Below are 17555 nucleotides of genomic sequence, written 5' to 3' on the forward strand. Positions count from 1 at the left end.
ATAAACGGTGAAAAGAGGGTCGCCCCACCCTTTACCCCCTCATGCGCGTGCGTATATGTGTGAGTGGCGCTCTGTGGCTGACCATCAACTTTTTTTGATGGATGGGAACAAAAATGACAAATGAAAGAAAAATAATGTTTTTGAACTCTGTTACATACAGTGTGCCATGCACTCGACGAGGCATGTGATATTGCAGGTTTATTTCTTATAGCACATGTTTTTTTTGGTGAATTAAATTTTTTGGGAAGACATTTTTATGATTGATTATTATTATTATTATTATTATTAATGTATCTTCTCCATGTTAGTTCTGGTTCTTTGTTATTTTTTCAAGATACAAAATGTATTGTAAATGTTTCTAATAAAAAAAACAAAATGAAAATGATTCATTTAATGGAGTGAGTTGTACTTTTGTTATTTTGAGAGTTGAGAGTATTTTGAGAGTTGTAAAGATCAGAATTTTTATTTTGAAAAAAGTACATCGTTTTGAAAAAAGGGGGACAAGCATTGTAACTTAATGTTAAATGGATTAAAAGATATCTATATTTGGGTGACAATCTTAGAGTTCAAGATGACTTTTGTCTATTTTCTTCCAAAGCAGAATTCTCCATTTTTGCAATTTATTTTAGAAAATTTCAAGGAAATCACCATCAACTGATTGTACACTCTTTTCCATCACCCAAAATGTATTTATCCATTCATTCAGCAGTATAATAGTTGAGTCTTAATAATACAAACAAGTTTCTGACCAAAAAGCGGAGAAAATAAGCATTTTTGTGAAAAGAAACACCAAGCAAATCCGAAGGGAGACTTTTACGTCAATGTTTTTGGGGTTTTTATGACACTTGAAACTACAAAATAAAAACAGGATTGAGAAAAGAGCCTTTACAGCGGCTCCTCTTTTTTGCCCTTCTAGTTTCTTCTATGAATTTGTGGCTGAAAATTGGGAATTTCTCCTTTGTGAACCAAATAAGAGTTTTTTTATTGTTTTTATTCTTAAAAAATTGTCTGGCTACAAAGCTTACTCATTCACTGCCATTGAAAATATGACGTGGAGCTTCATTCCCGGGGTTTGATTTTTCTTGCGAAGGGTGCAGATAAAGCACTGGTAACCTCTGGCAATGTTTTTCCCTTCCACGAGGGGACCGAATTTGCCTTTGTCCATGTTAGCACTTTGTTACAGCTTTAGCTGTTGTTGGAGCGCGATATAAATCAATATGTATGTATTGTATTGTATTGTATTTTGTACAGCTGCCCCCACTTCAAGCTCAGATAACTGCAGACACACAATTTAGGAATTAGCTTTTTTTCCAATGAAAGAAAAGAGTAAGATTTCCTACGCTGAATTGAATGTTTATGTATTCCTAAAACTCAATATTCTGTGGGTCCTTGTCAGAGATGTTCGATCGGACACTGTGGGCAAAGGCCACGATCACAGAAAGATTGTCTTTTACTGCCGGCAGGAGACATAGCCATCCATGACAGACGCCTGAATTCGGCAGCCCTCTGCTAAGCTATTTATTGCGAGTATATGCAAATTTAAAGGACAACCGACATCAACAAGTTGTGTCCATAATTTGTAAAATGTCTTCAAATGACTTCTACTGAGCGTATTTTACAAAGATTCCACCGCATATACAGTAAAGTCTCGTTATATCGATATCGGATATATCGATAGTCCCGGTTATATCGATACTATTTCTATGCACGCACGGAGAAAATTACATGCAAACAGGGTCGGATATATCGATAGTCCCGGTTATATCGATATTTTTTCGGACTCCCTTGAATATCGATATAACGAGACTTTACTGTAGCTATATTTTACGTTTTAAGACTGGCGCTTAATATTCCGGAAGTCTTGTTTTTGAGTTGGTGAGGAGTCCTCACCCTACGTCACTGAAGGAACGCCCCTGACCAAAAAAAGGTAGCAGTCCTTCCATCACGTCAATGCATTTTGCCGTACTTTGGTCTGAAAACTTCATGTAGGACCAAAAAGAGACAGAAGAGGGCGACAAAGCTCCATGTAAGGAATTAATCAGCCTGTGGAAACGGGCTGATTAATTCTGCCTTTTTTGGGTGCGACATTTCCCACCCCTGATGCCTCAAAATGACACGGAATAAATTCTTTAATCGATATCAAACATGTATGCTTTCTTCTTTAGAACTATTTGAATCAGATTCATTACTGGATGAGTCACAAGAAAGCATATTCTCCGAATCTGAAGCCATTGTTCTGATTCTCACATCACGAACAAAGGGGCGGGACCTTCTGAAACTGGCCACTTCCGGGTTCTTTTTTTTTTTGCAGGTTTTGGACACTCCAAGTCATTTTTATTGGTGTTTTGCATTTGACTAAAAATATACTGCGTGTTTTGGGTATTTTAGATCCTATAAAACGTTTTTCTGATGTCAGTTAAGAAACAAAGTGATGTTGGTTGTCTTTTAAGTGATACATTAGTAATACATAGGTTCTTGATTAGAATACCACGCCCCTAGGACGTTTCTAAGCACGAACAGCTGTAAGCAGTGAAATAGTCTTTTCCAGGAACTGATAAATTTGTAACCTGGCTAATGAGCTCTTCCTGTGAAGGAGTTTCAAGTCGTAAATTACTCCTGTGATAAAGGAGTTTCCCAAGTACTAAATTCTGTCCAAGACCAGATCTCCTAGATGAAGATGACTGTTTAACAAGCTGTGTCTGTTGACCTCAAATTGACCCCAAGTTTCTATGTGCTTCAATTGTGTACTCGAGTCACACATGTTAACTAACCATATAACAGCATGAAACTTTTAAATATGATAACTTCTTATTCTCCATCAGTCCTGCAATTTGAATGAAAAATGATCCTGGCACTGGAAATGTGTCCCACATTATTGCACATCATCTGGCAGTGAATGAGTTAATATTCTCTTATTAGTACTCAGAAGTAGAATCATTCAATTCCATAAAAATGAAGACATAAGAGACACTCTACTACAAATCAGATTTATTTGCACATATACAGTCCAATATACATATTATAATAGTGGTTTGCATTTCCTTTAAAAAACAAACAAACAAAAACCCTGTCCTGCACCAAGTTTAAAGACCAGTGAAGGCCACACAGCACACGCGCACACACATGTTGATTGTGTGTAATTTAAATCAATCCCTTACTAACACACTAACAACCTGTCTGAATTTATTTTGAAAAAATAAGGAAAAATACCTCCCCGCAGGAAAGACAAGCAAGCGTGGGTTGACCTCTGCAAGGCAAAAGTTTTTTTTTTAATGTCCTGATCCAATTAAGACAAAGCAGTAAAATAGTCTGTATTTACAAAAAAAAGCGAAGGAGGTTCCATCCTTTTATCGCACAAAAAGAGGGAGATGTGCCCCCTCATCGCTCTGAAGAAGTCAGACCAGGATCTAAAATGTGCATTCATAAAATACGCCTCCATATTGCCCCTGTTGGGGCGTGTCCTCACAAAGATTAAGCGGGAATTGAAAAATCAATGCGATTGAAAGCATAAAACCCAGTGTTCAATAAATATTTTCAGATGAAACATTGAGCAATTGAGGGGAAGGGGCGACAGTATTTGCGAAAGTTCGACTGACTCTGGCAGGAATTTTGTATGTACAGTGATACCTTGGCTTACAAACTTCATTGGTTCCCAGACAGAGTGTGTATCCCAAAAATTAATTTCCCATAGGAAAGGATTAAAATGAGAATAATCCGTTCCCAGGTCCCCATAAAAGAAAAATTCTACTTTCTAATGTTCTAAGCCTTAAAAATTACACAAAATATACCTTATTTTATGTATAATAAATGTGCTATGGTATTATAATCAAAGAAATAAACTGTACTATATAATAGTCGTTTTATTTACCTTTGTGATGGTCGTTGATGGCTTGATGGAATGGAGTGGCCGGTTTTATTAGCATTAAACACTTGATGAGGAACGTCGCCTTCTTTCACCATCTTGAGGAATGATCCCTTGTTGGTGCTTTCTCTGTGATAATTTTACCTAGTTCCTCATCAATTGTGTTCTGTTTAGCTGGGTTGATAGCTTTGTACAGATGGCTTGTGCAGGTTATTTTTGGAGCCTTATTGATGGGATATTTTAACCTTGCAGTCTACACTCTGCCTTTGAACTATCAAAGTTGAGACTTTCACTGTCGTCTGCCTGTCTCTTTAATGTTTAAACCACCTCCCCTCACTGCTGCGTTCTTGACCAATCATGTGGCTTTAACTGAAGCCTGGGGGCGAGGAATAGAGGACAAAAACAGTCGGCTGCCATTTCCATGTTAGGAGAACGGGCTCGTTTGCGAACGACACATCACTCATTGAGGCAGCTCCGTGTACGAAAAAAGTTCGTATGCCAAGGTAAAATTTTCATACATTTTACGCTCGGAAACCAAAAAGCTTGTAAGCCAAGGGGTTCGTAAACCAAGGTATCATTGTATTTTTTGGGGGAGGGGGTTGGATTATTAACTCATTCACTGCCATTAATAAATTTGGGAATTGAAAATATGACGTGGAATTTGTTTGGGTTTTATTTTTTTTCGTGCGGGGACTGCCGATAAATCGCTGGTCAGACCTCTGGCAATGTTTTTCCCTTCCACAAGGGGGCAGTATTTCCTTTTTCCATTTTAGCGCTTTGTTTCAGCTTCAGCTGTTGTTAAAGCGCTATATAAACAATATGTATGTATTGCATTGTATTTTGAAGAGCCACCCTCATTTCAATCTCAGAAAACTCCAGACCCATATAATTTTGGAATTAACATTTTTTTTTGATTAAAGAAGAGAGACTAAGGTTTCTTACTTTGCATTGAATGTTTACGTTGTCCTAAATGTCAATATTCTGTGGGTCCTGGAATTTGAGTGAAAATGACAAAAACCCTGGCACTGGAATGGCCACATTTTTGCACATCGTCTGGCAGTAAGTTAATGGCGATGGTGCATCACCATGCGATACAAATATGGGATGCAAAATCCTGAGAATTTTTGAAGTTGGAAATTTACTATGGGGACGTTAACATTAAAAAAAAAAGCTTAAAACACAAACTGAATTTTTTAACTACCTTTGCAATAAATGACAGCAAACTCCATGATTGCTTTGCCGCCATGTTGCAGTATTCAAGTGAAAGGAGGCACATTATTTAACGACGACACCCCCCCCCCCCCCCCAAAAAGTACTTCGGGTGACATTTTGTAGTCTCTAGGTAAAAAAAGAACCATGTTCATGTGAGCTGAAGAGCTTCACACTTTGACAAATGTGCACGGCCACTCTCATGTGGCATCTCCAGATAATCATGAAGTCCTTTTGCTGTTGTTTTATGACACATTTCCAAGAAATTACCCACAATTCTCCATGGAAAGTTTCCAATGTGTCATATTTCCAAAAGGTGAACTCCCCTCAGAAACCTTTTGAAAATATTGCCACCCTAGCTAAAACCTTTATTTATTTATATATCTTAATGGGGTCAAAATGACCAAAGTAACATGAACATTGCTCCTGAGAAACCAATGTAACAGGAGGGTTAAACATGGATAATGTACGCACACCCCTCCCTGCAATAGTCCTTGTTAAGAAGGCCTTCCCCACCTGTCTGTCTATCTGCCTGTCTTTCTGCATTTAACTTTGGCTGCGAGGCTCAGTTGTTCTGGCAGCACATGCCCTTGTTGGACGCATTCTGTGTGGGCTCCACCGTGATGGGTACCACATTGGAGGCGGGCGAGAAGTCCGAGTCGCTACGTCCCGACATCTGCCGCTGTGACACGATGTTGTAGATGGCTGAGCATGGACACGGAGAGCGAGAGAAAGAGAGAGAGAGAGAGACAGAGAGAGATATTGGGGGGAGTGTTTTGTACAGTCGCCCTCCAAAACTATTGGAGGGGCGTGGTCAATTCCGTTGTTTATATCTCGTGATTGTAACATTGAAATGTGTTAAACAACTCACGACACAGCATCTTTTTTTTAAATCACCCATCCACTTTTCAAAATGATTGGAACATGTGACTCAAGAGCGTTTTTTTTAGTTGCTTCCATGTTGCCACGGTAACGGAAATATCACAAAGCTGGAATTCGGAACTTTTGTTTCACATTCAACATTTGATTCAAAACCGAAATGTATTTTATGATACGAGGGGGAAAAAAAACAATTGAGTTTTCCGTCCCAGATTAAATATACACACACACACTGCTTGTTTTCAATTCGCAGTGAGGCCCAAAAGCAACATCAGCCGCTTTAGTAGCTTGTTGTCAATTCTACATTGCGAAGTTCTAAATCTGGATGCTGTCATTCAAGTTGAGTTCACACAACGTTCCGAAACGGCAGAAAAACATTTTCAGACTCAAGTGAAGCAAGGAGGTCCCTTTTTTGGGGCATTTCGGGAGGTCATTAACTCAATTTCAGTTGAGCGATATAACACATGAATTCACTGATGTGAACTAAAACAAAGCAGGTGCAGGGAACTGAGAAAGGTGCTTAGAAGTCGCTCGAGTGCACACCCATCGATTCAGGAAAACCATTATGCGGGTGTTGCTGCCATCTACTGGCAGAGAACAGACGGTGCCAGACTTCAGGGGGGGGGTTATCGAGTGCAGTGATCCCCCTACTGTGGTGTCACCGAAGTGTGACGTTGAACCAACATTTGAGATCTCGCCTTGCTTCAAGTCCATTTTTTGGAATCAGTGCGATTTGATGGTTAATCTTTCAAAACAAACTGAAATTCACCTATTTCCTCTCTTGTTTTTAATTCTGGGAATTCTTGTCATGGGAATTGTAACAGGGCAAACATGTATGTACTTTTGAATGCTGACCAGTAAAAGGCGATCGCAAGATGCGGATCTGTGAACAGTGTCCTTACATGTTTTTTGGAATATTTTCATTTTTTACTTAAATCTTATCATTTTTCATAAATACTTTTCGGTTTTGGTTTCCACGAACAAGACACCATCCTCTGTTAAATGACATTTGTGTGTGTATGTGTTGGATTCACCCATAATTGGTGCAAAATGACAAACCGTATTTTGATGTAACAACGGAAATTATGTAAGGCACATGTGTCAAAGTCAAGGACCGGGGGCCAAATCCTGCCCGCCACATCATTTTTTTCCGGCCCGCGAAAGCAAATCAAACTTGGGAAATTCCATGATGCTTGCTAAAATCCTCACCAAAATGTCATATTTTGGGATGTAAACCACAATAACAGTCATTATTCTTGACTTCAGATTTGTAAACCAGTTATTCATTAATTTGTTGTGCACGCTATATGTAATATGTGGAGGGGATTAAACATTCTAATGGCTTCCCCAAATTTATAACGGCCCACGAGAGGAAACCATAACTACAATCTGGCCAGCGGCAAAAAATGACTGACACCCCTGATGTAAGGCATCTAAAAAAAAAATCGATTGCTTTTTTTCCTTGTTGTGTTTTATTTGGTAAAAACGACAGGTCTCGCAACTACTGTCAGCAGCCATTCACTCCATTTACCCCCCACCGTAGAAGTAGTAGTACATAACCCTAGCCTCTATTGTAACACCTTATAATGTGGTGTGCCCTATATTTGAAAATTATTTATATATTTGTAAAACTTATTTCGTTCATTGAAGTTGTGCCTAACTCACATATTGAAAAGTTTGAAAAGACACCATCCACTGGGGTGCGTTTTATACTCCGGTGCACCTTATACACTGGAAAATACGGTACTTCTTTGACACTGATTCTTGCCAAGGGTGTTCAGTTTTCTATGCAAGATTGAAATCATACAGCATATATAAAAAAAAAAATGGTGTATATTTTTTTTAATTTCAGCAGTAATACAAGTAAACTTTGCAGATGTTTTTTTTTTTTTTTTGCTGTGATTTTGCTACTCAAGATTTTTATAATCCGGTGCGCCTTATAAAACGGAAAATACGGCACTTCCTATTTATTTTTTAGCATATGTCCTTCAGTCATTTTTCGGAGTTCTGTTATGATAGCACCCAATCATGTGACATTTTTGCCCAAATACGCCGGCAAACACACAAACCCCACACAAGATGGCCAGAGCGCAGATTCGAACCCCGGAATTGTGAGGCAGATTTACAAAGTAACCGTCCATTATGCTGCTGGCCATTCAAATGATCATATTTAAAATGTCAATACATTTATAATGCAATATCAAATCTTTATAAATTACCGTATAAAAACCGCAAGAAAATAAGTCACCTGTGAGGATCGTCTGGAAGGCCAGCTCCACGTTAGACGAGTCAAGGGCAGACGTTTCCAGGAAAGACAAGCGATGTTTTTCTATCAAAATAAAGATCACACCATTAAAAGAAAAGTAATAACTGAACTGAAGTAAAAATGTGAAACTTGAAATTGGAATGTAGGAGGAGGTAGATTTGTTTGAAACAAATAGCATATATTAGATTAGATTCTCACAGTGGAGAAATTTACATTTCACAGCAGCATTGATGTTCGATTGGGAAATATAGAAGGAATGTAAACAACGGGACTGTCGGGCTGAAACCTTTGCCCAAATATGGTACATTTGTTACCTTTTCACAAATCAAAACTCCCAATGAAGTGAGGATGTTATTTTTTTACAATTTGTAAACCATATTAGATTGATTACATTGCATGAGACTATCTTTTACTAGTTTTACAGAGGAGAAATTTACATTTCACAACAGCAAAGTCATGAAAGGAATATTGAAACTGTACTTTAAGGACAACCGACGTCTCCGAACAAGTTGTGTCCATAATTTGTAAAATGGCTTCAAATGACTTCTACTGAGCGTATTTTACAAAGATTCCACTGGTGGCATATAGCTATATTTTACGTTTTAAGACTCGCGCTGAATATTCAGGAAGTCTTGTTTTTGAGTTGGTGACGAGTCCGTACTTGACGTCACTAAAGGACCGCCCTTGACCGTGAAAAAGACGCATTGTAGCGGTCCTTCCATCACGTCAATGTATTTTGCTGTACTTGTTTGCTCTGGGGACCTCGTGTTGCACCCAAAAGCCGCCAGAAGGCCAGAAGAGGGCGTCCAAGCGCCATATAAGGAATTTATCAGCCTGTGTAAACGAAGGTGGCCACAGGATGTCACCATTTTGTGCCTCTTTTTTTGGGTGAGAGATTTTCCCGTAATGTTGCCTCAAAATGGCACAACTAAATTCTTTAATCGGTTGAAAACATGTATGCTTTCCTCTTCAGAACGATTTGAATCATATTCATAACTGGATGTGTAACAAGAAAGCATATTCTCCGAATCTGAAGCCATCGTTTTGATTCACTAGCAATGCAAGACGTCTTGGCGTGACGTCACGAACTGGGGGCGGAACTATCTGAAAATGCCCAATTCGCAGCTCAATTTTTTGCAGATTTTGGACACTTTAAGTCATTTTTATTGGTGTTTTGCATTTGACTAAAAATATCATACTGCGTGTTTTGGGTATTTTAGATGCTATAAAACGTTTTTCTGGTGTCAGTTAAAAAACAAAAAAGTGACGTCGGTTGTCCTTTAACTCTCTTCTCTTCTTGATTCTCTTCCCACCTTCAAATCCCATCTCAAAACCGACCTATTTAAAATTGCATTCTGTGTAGCTCTCTCTCTTGTTTCTATTTATAATTGTATTTTATTTATTGCATTCTATTTGTGATTGTAATTTATTTATTATAGTACCTATGCTTGTCTGTGACTGTAAAGTGCCCTTGAGAGCTTTGAAAGGCGCTTAAAATGTAATGTATTATTATTATTATTTATTATTATTATTAGTAATATTATTATTGACTCATTCACAAATTTATCCGGGAATTGAAAATGTGACATGGAGCGCCATTCACAAATTTTGTTTTTTCTTGATTGGGTGCCGTTAAAGCGCTGGCGATGGCCTCTGGAAATGTTTTTTCTTTTCCATGAGAGGGCAGCATTTCCCTTTTTTCCATGTTAGTGCTTTGTTCCAGCTTCAGCTGTTGTTTAAGCGCTATATAATATGTATGTATTACGTTGTATTTTGGACAGCCTCCCTCATTTCAAGCTCATATAACTCCAGACCCATATTACTTAGAAATTAACTCTTTTTTTCCTGATGAAAGTAAAGAGTCTAAGGTTTCTTACGCAGCATTGAATGTTTATGTAGTCCTAAAACTCAATATTCTGTGGGTCCTGGAATTCGAGTGACAATGACAAAAACCCTTAATGTTGAAATTGACGAATGCAATTTTTGGCCAATTCATGAACTAAGGATTGCGGGCAAAAAAAATAACTTGAGAAAGTTGAGAAATGCTCATCAAACAACTGTTTGGAACCTCCTAAAGGTTAACAAGCTAACTAGGAACAGGTGAGTGCCATGATAGGGTATAGATGGCGCTTCCCTGAATTGCTCAGCCATTCATATGCAAAGTTGGGGACAAAGTTCATTTCTTTGTGAACAAGTGTGTAAGAAAATAGTCAAACAGTTCTAAGGAGAATTTGTTGAACAATGGAAAAACACAGAATTTTGGGATTTCCTTTCTTGTGGTACAAAAAAAATCATCAAAAGGTGCTGAGTATGTGCAAAAATGTGTCCACTCCAATGCCAGGGTTATTGTCATTGTCACTCAAATTCCAGGACCCACAGAATATTGAGTTCTAGGACAACATAAACATTCAATGCAGCGTAAGAAACCTTAGACCAGGCATGGGCAAACTACGGCCCGCGGGCCACATACGGCCCGTTAGGCTTTTTAATCCGGCCCGCCGAACTTGCCCAAATTATAGTACAAACAGTGTCTAAAACTCATGACAAAAAGTTAGCAAACAACAGGGCAGATAACTGAAAAGTTGCCTTCCCCATTTTTCACAACTTGAAGCACAATGAGACAACTAATCACATTAAAAAACATTGTAACAAAGTATAAAGTTTTTTTCTAAAATCAAGAATGCACCTACTACAAATGCTACCTTGCTTAATTTACGGTAAATGTGCATGGCTTGTCATTGCGGCGCACAATGCAACGTTTGCATTGCTTCCTACGAGCCACTAAGCCCCTTTCATAAGTCTCACGTACACTTTACAGTCACGGTTTAATGTAAATTTACGTTTTTTAGCGTCACATATGTTGTTAGCTTCTTTTGAATCTTTCTTCTGGTCTGAGGTTCTGTGCATCTATTTTGGAAAAAGACATGCAATTGCACGACTTTATAACGCTTGCGAAAGTCCGGAAGAAAGCAGCAGGCTTCTGATTGGCTGCCGTGCCGAGTATGCAAATTTCACTGCAGGTAGCCTATGTCTGTGTGCTCGGCGACGGTACACGTGTATTGTTTGCGTGTGAAGGCGAGGGCGTCAGTGAGGAGTTTGTTGAGCGCGCGGTCAGGACAAACCATCTATGATTTGGCGGAATTTAACACAAGTAGGTATTATTGAGCTTGAATATTTCGTTGTGTAATAATATGTTTTGAATGTTGAAAGTGATTCCATTTTTCAATAAATGTTGATTTCTTTAACTTTGCCCCTTCGATGGAAACTTATTAAAAACAGACGCAATCTTGATAAATCACAGTGCATATGTTATTTTAATCTATTTCCATTTCCTCCTCTAAGTATCTGCAAAATAGTATGTAAACGCCATATTCCTTGAGACAAATTTATTAACTGATCAGGGATATTTTTCACATTTGAAAGACAGTTAATAAATTGGGTTGTAGTGTTCTTATTGTGCTATGAGGTTTGTACAACAGAATCAGAATCAGAATCAGAATCATCTTTATTGCCAAGTATGTAGAACACACAAGGAATTTGTTTCCGGTAGAACACGCTGCACTAGTATCGTTGTCAAAAAAACTGCTAAGTGGCACTATACAGTTCCATTTTGGCTACTGTTGAAAAATACTACATTTAAAGGACAACCGGCACCATTTTTTGTTTTTGTTTCCCACTGACATCAGAAAAACGTTTTATAGCATCTAAAATACCCAAATCAGGCAGGCTGATATTTTTAGTTAAATGAAAAACACCAATAAAAATGACTTGAAATGAATCCGGAAATGGTCAGTTTCAGAAGGTCCCACCCCTTTGTTCGTGACGTCACGCTAAGATGTCTTGCCTTTGATCGAGAATCAAAACAATGGCTTCAGATTCGGAGAAGATGTTTTCTTGTTACTCATCCAGTTATGAATATGATTCAAATAGTTCTAAAGAGGAAAGCATAAATGTTTGCAATTGATTCAAGGAGTCCTCCCATATCAATTCGAGCCGTCAATGACAGCAATGTAGCACCCAGAAAATGCACAAGATTGCGCCCAAGCTCCGTTGGAAATGGGCTGATTTTTCTGCTGGGAATTTGTTTCAGCGAATATCAAATAGTTGTCTTGGTGAAACACACAACGATTCAGCATGGCGTTATTTATGTGTTTTCCTTCTAATTTCACCATCAACAGGGATCAACACGAAGTTTTCAGACCAAACAAAGTACCCAAAATGCATTGTATGTCGCTTTCTCGGTCAGGGGCGGTACAAACGTGAAGTCACATGGGGATCGTCATCACCTCGAAAACAAGACTTCATGAATATTCAGCGCAAGTCTTAAGACGTGAACTATAGCTATATGCTGTGGAATCTTTGTAAAATACGCTCAGTCGAAGTCATTTGAAGTGATTTCATAAATTATGGACATAACTTGTTCAGAGTATTTCCGGCCCAAACACTCCCTCCAAATGCTCCTGGCCCGGCCCCTCTGTCAAATTTTAGAACCCAATGCGGCCCGCGAGTCAAAAAGTTTGCCCACCCCTGCCTTAGACTCTCTTCTTTCATCAGAAAAAAAGAGTGAATTCCTAAATTATATGGGTCTGTTATGGACCCAAAGTTCATTTGAAAAGGAATTACTGTTGTGGAAAATGACAACTGTGTGGAAAAAAAGGAAATAATCTGGAAAAGGTACCTGCAAAGTCCCGGGCCTCGTCGGTGGGGACGGCTCTCAAGTGACGCAAGTCACTTTTATTGCCCACTAGCATGATGACGATGTTGCTGTCAGCGTGATCCTGCAGCTCCTTCAACCAACGCTCGGCGTTCTCGTACGTCAGATGCTTGGCGATGTCGTACACCAGCAGCGCTCCCACAGCACCGCGGTAGTACCTGGAAAATAGCGACAAGGAGGACGTTCAACACACCTACACAAATTTCCCCACAATATTACAACCTTGGCAATCTCGCAAATGTGATGAAATAACAAATAATCAGAATCAGAATCAGCATTGCACTGACGCAGAAGTGATGGCCCGGTATCGCTCTTGTCCCGCTGTGTCCCAAATCTGCGCTTTGATGGTTTTGCCCTCCACTTGGATGCTGCGCGTGGCAAATTCAACACCGATGGTGCTCTTGCTCTCCAGGTTGAACTCATTGCGGGTGAAGCGGGACAGCAGGTTGCTCTTCCCCACGCCTGAGTCACCGATCAGCACCACTAATGGGGGAAGGGGGAGAAAAGGAGAAAGGGAATCCAATGTTAGCATTAGCATTGAAAGAGATCCAGAATGTTAGCATTAGCATTGAAAGAGACCACCGCTGTTCACAGCTATGAATTGAAACAATCGAAAAGTCGCAATAATCATTCGAAAAGAAGTCCAAGACGGCGGCCGAGAAGGCAGCCGGAGAGCAAGTGTTCTCACGAGTCTTGCTTTTTTTTGTGTTTTCTTTTGTCACTTTGAGTTGTTGAGCGTCGTGTGGAACTGTCGCGGCTCGGAATTGAAGCGGATTTACGCGGGATAGGAGATGTGAGACAGTCTCTTTTCGTCGATGGATGCTACAGCTTCGTGTTTGCTTTCAACATTTAGCTTGTAGTAGACACATTCCAACATGACGTCCCTGATCCACTGGTGAAAGGTACACTTTGATCCTCTCCTCTTTTATCTAGAACTACTTCATACAACTAAGGGGATGCAGAAAGTGCTTAAGATTGAATGACTATCTTTGTGTTGTCATATTATTTTGCTATTTTGTTTTTTTTTGCTTTGACTTCAAGATGGCACCGCGAGAGTGGCTGCCTTTACAGCTGCTCCTTTATATTTTTGTTTTTACTTTCATCACTTTGCTGCTGTGAAATGTAAATTTCTCCACTGCGAGACTCATAAAGGTAAATCCAAACCAATTAATTTTGTTCTTTGCATTTCTTAAAATATCCAACCATAAATAATGACATAATTCGGGACTACTAAATTCTTCATATTCCGATTTTTGTCAACACGGTTAGCCTGATGTCATCCCACCCTTTACGAAATAGGAAGTTTTAGCGCTACAACTTGCAGCAACTGCATTGACAAACCAAGCATCGTTTCAACACCGGCACGATGTGTTCGTCGGAGCAAGTACAATTTTAAACAAACGGGCAGTCTATTTTATCTTGAAAAGTTACCAGCATTTGTCCTGAATGTTGGGTGGAGGAGAAGAACCATTAGGCAACCATTAAGACGAGGGTTACAATTATGTGGCCGTTCCACACCCATCCTACGAAGCGCATTGTTGACGTTTCTGCCGACAAAAGATACTTTCCTGACTGCGCTTATATCAAAACATCAACCCCCACACCCATTTCGAATGACGTGCCAGCCTTCCCCAAAGTAAATGGATCCTCACCTGAGCTATGAAGCTAATTCTGGGAGGATGAACCTGTTTGGTTAGATTAGATCGGAGTCTGCCAGATGTAACCCCCCCCCCCCACCCTTAATGATTAAAAATACAATAAAACAGATGGTTTCAGTTGTTTCACAATGTGAGAAAAATACTTTACCACGACTTACAAAATTACTTGAAATTATGATAAATCCCAAAAAAGGGAGTGGAATGTCGTTAACATCAGCAGGAAAAGTCGCTTATGATTGTAACATTACTTTTTATTGTTATTTAGGTTAATAGTGACACATACTTGGATGTAAATAAACAAATATGCCGTTTCCGTTCTGGAATTTGCTGGCAAGTGAAAGAAGAAGTGAAGGAAACCTCGGATTGGACAACCGTGGACAACTTCCTCACAGTTAACATGAAAAGAACAAAAGGACGAGCATAAAAAGTTCAAAAGCAATAAAACCAAAGGCACCTGACTACCAGTCGCACTTTGTCACTTCAAGTTTTACTGATGCCAGTCTGCCTGGAACCAAATCTCATCTTTTCTTTGCTCTGTGACAAAGCTTTTGTAGGGCTTAAAGTGAACGCACACTCACATTCACATTCACACACTTCATGCAGGTATTTCCAGTTTGACAACTTGTTTCAGGCTAAGTTCCTCTTGTTCATGTCAAGGTACAACTATGAACGACTATTTGCACCGGCCCATGTAAGGTTGTTCCCTTTTGACATTTTTTTTATGGCGAGGCAAGTCGCATCTATGGTCATGCCAGGATTTGAATAGAAGGCATTAAAAGTGTTATCGGGGTGAAAAAAACATGCAGCTCATTCTCAATGTTTTTGGGGAGTGAAATTAGATAGGAGCCGAAAGTTAAGATAAGTGCTGTGTGTCATGGCGGTCGTATGAACTCATTTGCTCTGACTTCAATGCAAATTAGATGGCAACGGTCTGTTGTCACTTATTTTAAAAACTGTGTTTTAAAAACTCAAATGCTGATTCTTTCTTGCTGTTTTTCAAGACAAGTGATTCTCAATGGCTGTCCCAAATAAGAGACCATCATGTATAAAGCTCACTGATTTTTTTTAAAGAATGACTATTTATAAATGATGGCAGTGACACGTAGTGACAGACAGAATGCAATGTTCTTCCATTGATGGAAATTAAACCTGCGTAACCAATTTTTAAATTTAATTTATAATTTATATATTTTTTTCTAGTGTAAAATATGTGCCTTGTCTAAAAAAAGTTTGAGAAACACTCGTCACGACTATATTTCTGATTAATTTAATGATCGTGAAAGAGCACAGTTATATTTTGATCTGAGGGTGGCACTGCAGTTAAGTACATTTGAAAATGTAAAAAGAATATGTATTTCGTTATCACGAATATTTCATGATTTATCTTCTATCATTAATGGAGGAGTGTATGAGAATATTTCTGGATAATTTTCACGTTATTTTAATTGAAGAAAATGTTTTGCCCGCTTTGATTTAAGAATACACTAAAATGGACACATTTAATTACTCTTTGCAAAGGTATATCATACGTATGAGCACATCGCTATTGAGAATAACGTGATTTCCTCTCAAACAATAAAGCATATTTCTACTCCAAACTTTAGAACAGCAGTGTTAATCCGCCGGTTTCTTGAAAGTGAACATAGAGATCATTAATTGTCGTTTTGGTTAGGAATTGACAGTGGTCACATGACATTTACCTGACTCCAGTAAATAGACGGGGTCTTATTTTTGTTTTAGTGGCTTCACGTCCAAAGATAATGGCAACGGCTTGGGCAAGATCACTACTTGCCACATCACATGCCGGTTGGCTTACCTTGACAAAATTGATGACATGTTAGGGGTCAAGGCATGGGGAGTAGCTTTAAAAAAGCTTACGTGTGTAGCAACAGGTGCCCTTCCTCACACTCAAATTGTTGTACAGTCATCGTAGAAGACAAGTTGGTCGTCACTCAAACGAAGGTAAACTAAACGAATAGGGGCGGGCGGGGAACAAAATGGAGCGACTCACCTTTGAAGAGGTAATCATATTCATCTTCCCGGCCCGTCATAGTTTCGCCTCACTCGACGCGATCGCGTTCGTACTAGTCGAGCGAACTTCTATGACCAGAGAAACGATGAGAGCGAGAGGGGAACGTCAAGCGGGTCAAAGTCGTCAACGGTGATGCCGTCTCGTCTCCCCCTCGGAAAAAAAAGAAGAGTGAGGAAAAGTTTGTCGTCGTCTTCCACGTACTGGCTCCGTATTCTAGTCCCCACTAGTTGCCGCAAACCTGTGCGGTAGCACTGGTGTGACGTCATTTTAGGTCACGCCTCTGCTAAACTCTGATTGGTCAGTGCCCGGCAGGCACCTGTCACGCGCTGCAATGCGATTAGTCAACCTGGGTGTCACTTGTGATTTGGGTTCATGTGGACGACGTGTGTGACTCATAGCCTCAACAGGTGATATCAACCTAAGAAGCAACGCACAGTGAACACACAAACACCCACTCAAGCAGTTATCTGCTCCTATTTGTTTTTACTTGAGTCCTGTATTTGTTCTTCTGACGACTTTTGACTTGCATTTCCTTCAGTACCTTGATTTCCGATTTTAATTTCTGCCGTCATAAACCCGTTGACTTAATTTACTACCGGATGGTCACCTCTGACCCAATCAAAAACGACCTATGAAAAACCACAATATGACGTCGCGTTTTTTTAAATATCACTGTATGATATCAAAATGATACTTAAATCGAAACCTGGGACTATAGTGTACATAAATCAAAGTATGACAGCATAAAAATGCTGAACTTAATTTACTCGATAGTCAACCCCTGACCAATCAAAAACGACAATGAAAAACCATAATATGGTGTCATGTTTTTTTTAATATCACTATGATATAAAATGATTATACTGAACTCGAAACCTGGGACTATAGTGTACATAAATGAAAGTATCACAACAAACGTTGGAAAAAAAACTAAG

At 39.2% G+C, this 17555-nt stretch overlaps 1 protein-coding gene across 1 annotated transcript; it reads right to left on the bottom strand.

Annotated features, from left to right (window-relative positions):
- Nucleotides 1-2973: 2973 nt before the first annotated feature.
- rab11al (RAB11a, member RAS oncogene family, like) lies at nucleotides 2974-16858 on the bottom strand. Its single transcript, XM_088998070.1, has 5 exons — nucleotides 16600-16858; nucleotides 13218-13413; nucleotides 12895-13088; nucleotides 8199-8279; nucleotides 2974-5776 (listed from the first exon to the last, which is right to left on the bottom strand). The coding sequence occupies exons 1-5, from the start codon at nucleotides 16637-16639 to the stop codon at nucleotides 5637-5639; spliced, it is 651 nt and encodes a 216-aa protein (XP_088854196.1). The 5' UTR covers nucleotides 16640-16858; the 3' UTR covers nucleotides 2974-5636.
- Between the last annotated feature and the right edge of the window lie 697 nt (nucleotides 16859-17555).

This window comes from Hippocampus bargibanti, linkage group LG06 (genome assembly GCF_051943395.1).
Source record: "Hippocampus bargibanti isolate YZ-2025 linkage group LG06, ASM5194339v1, whole genome shotgun sequence".
NCBI lineage: Eukaryota > Metazoa > Chordata > Actinopteri > Syngnathiformes > Syngnathidae > Hippocampus > Hippocampus bargibanti.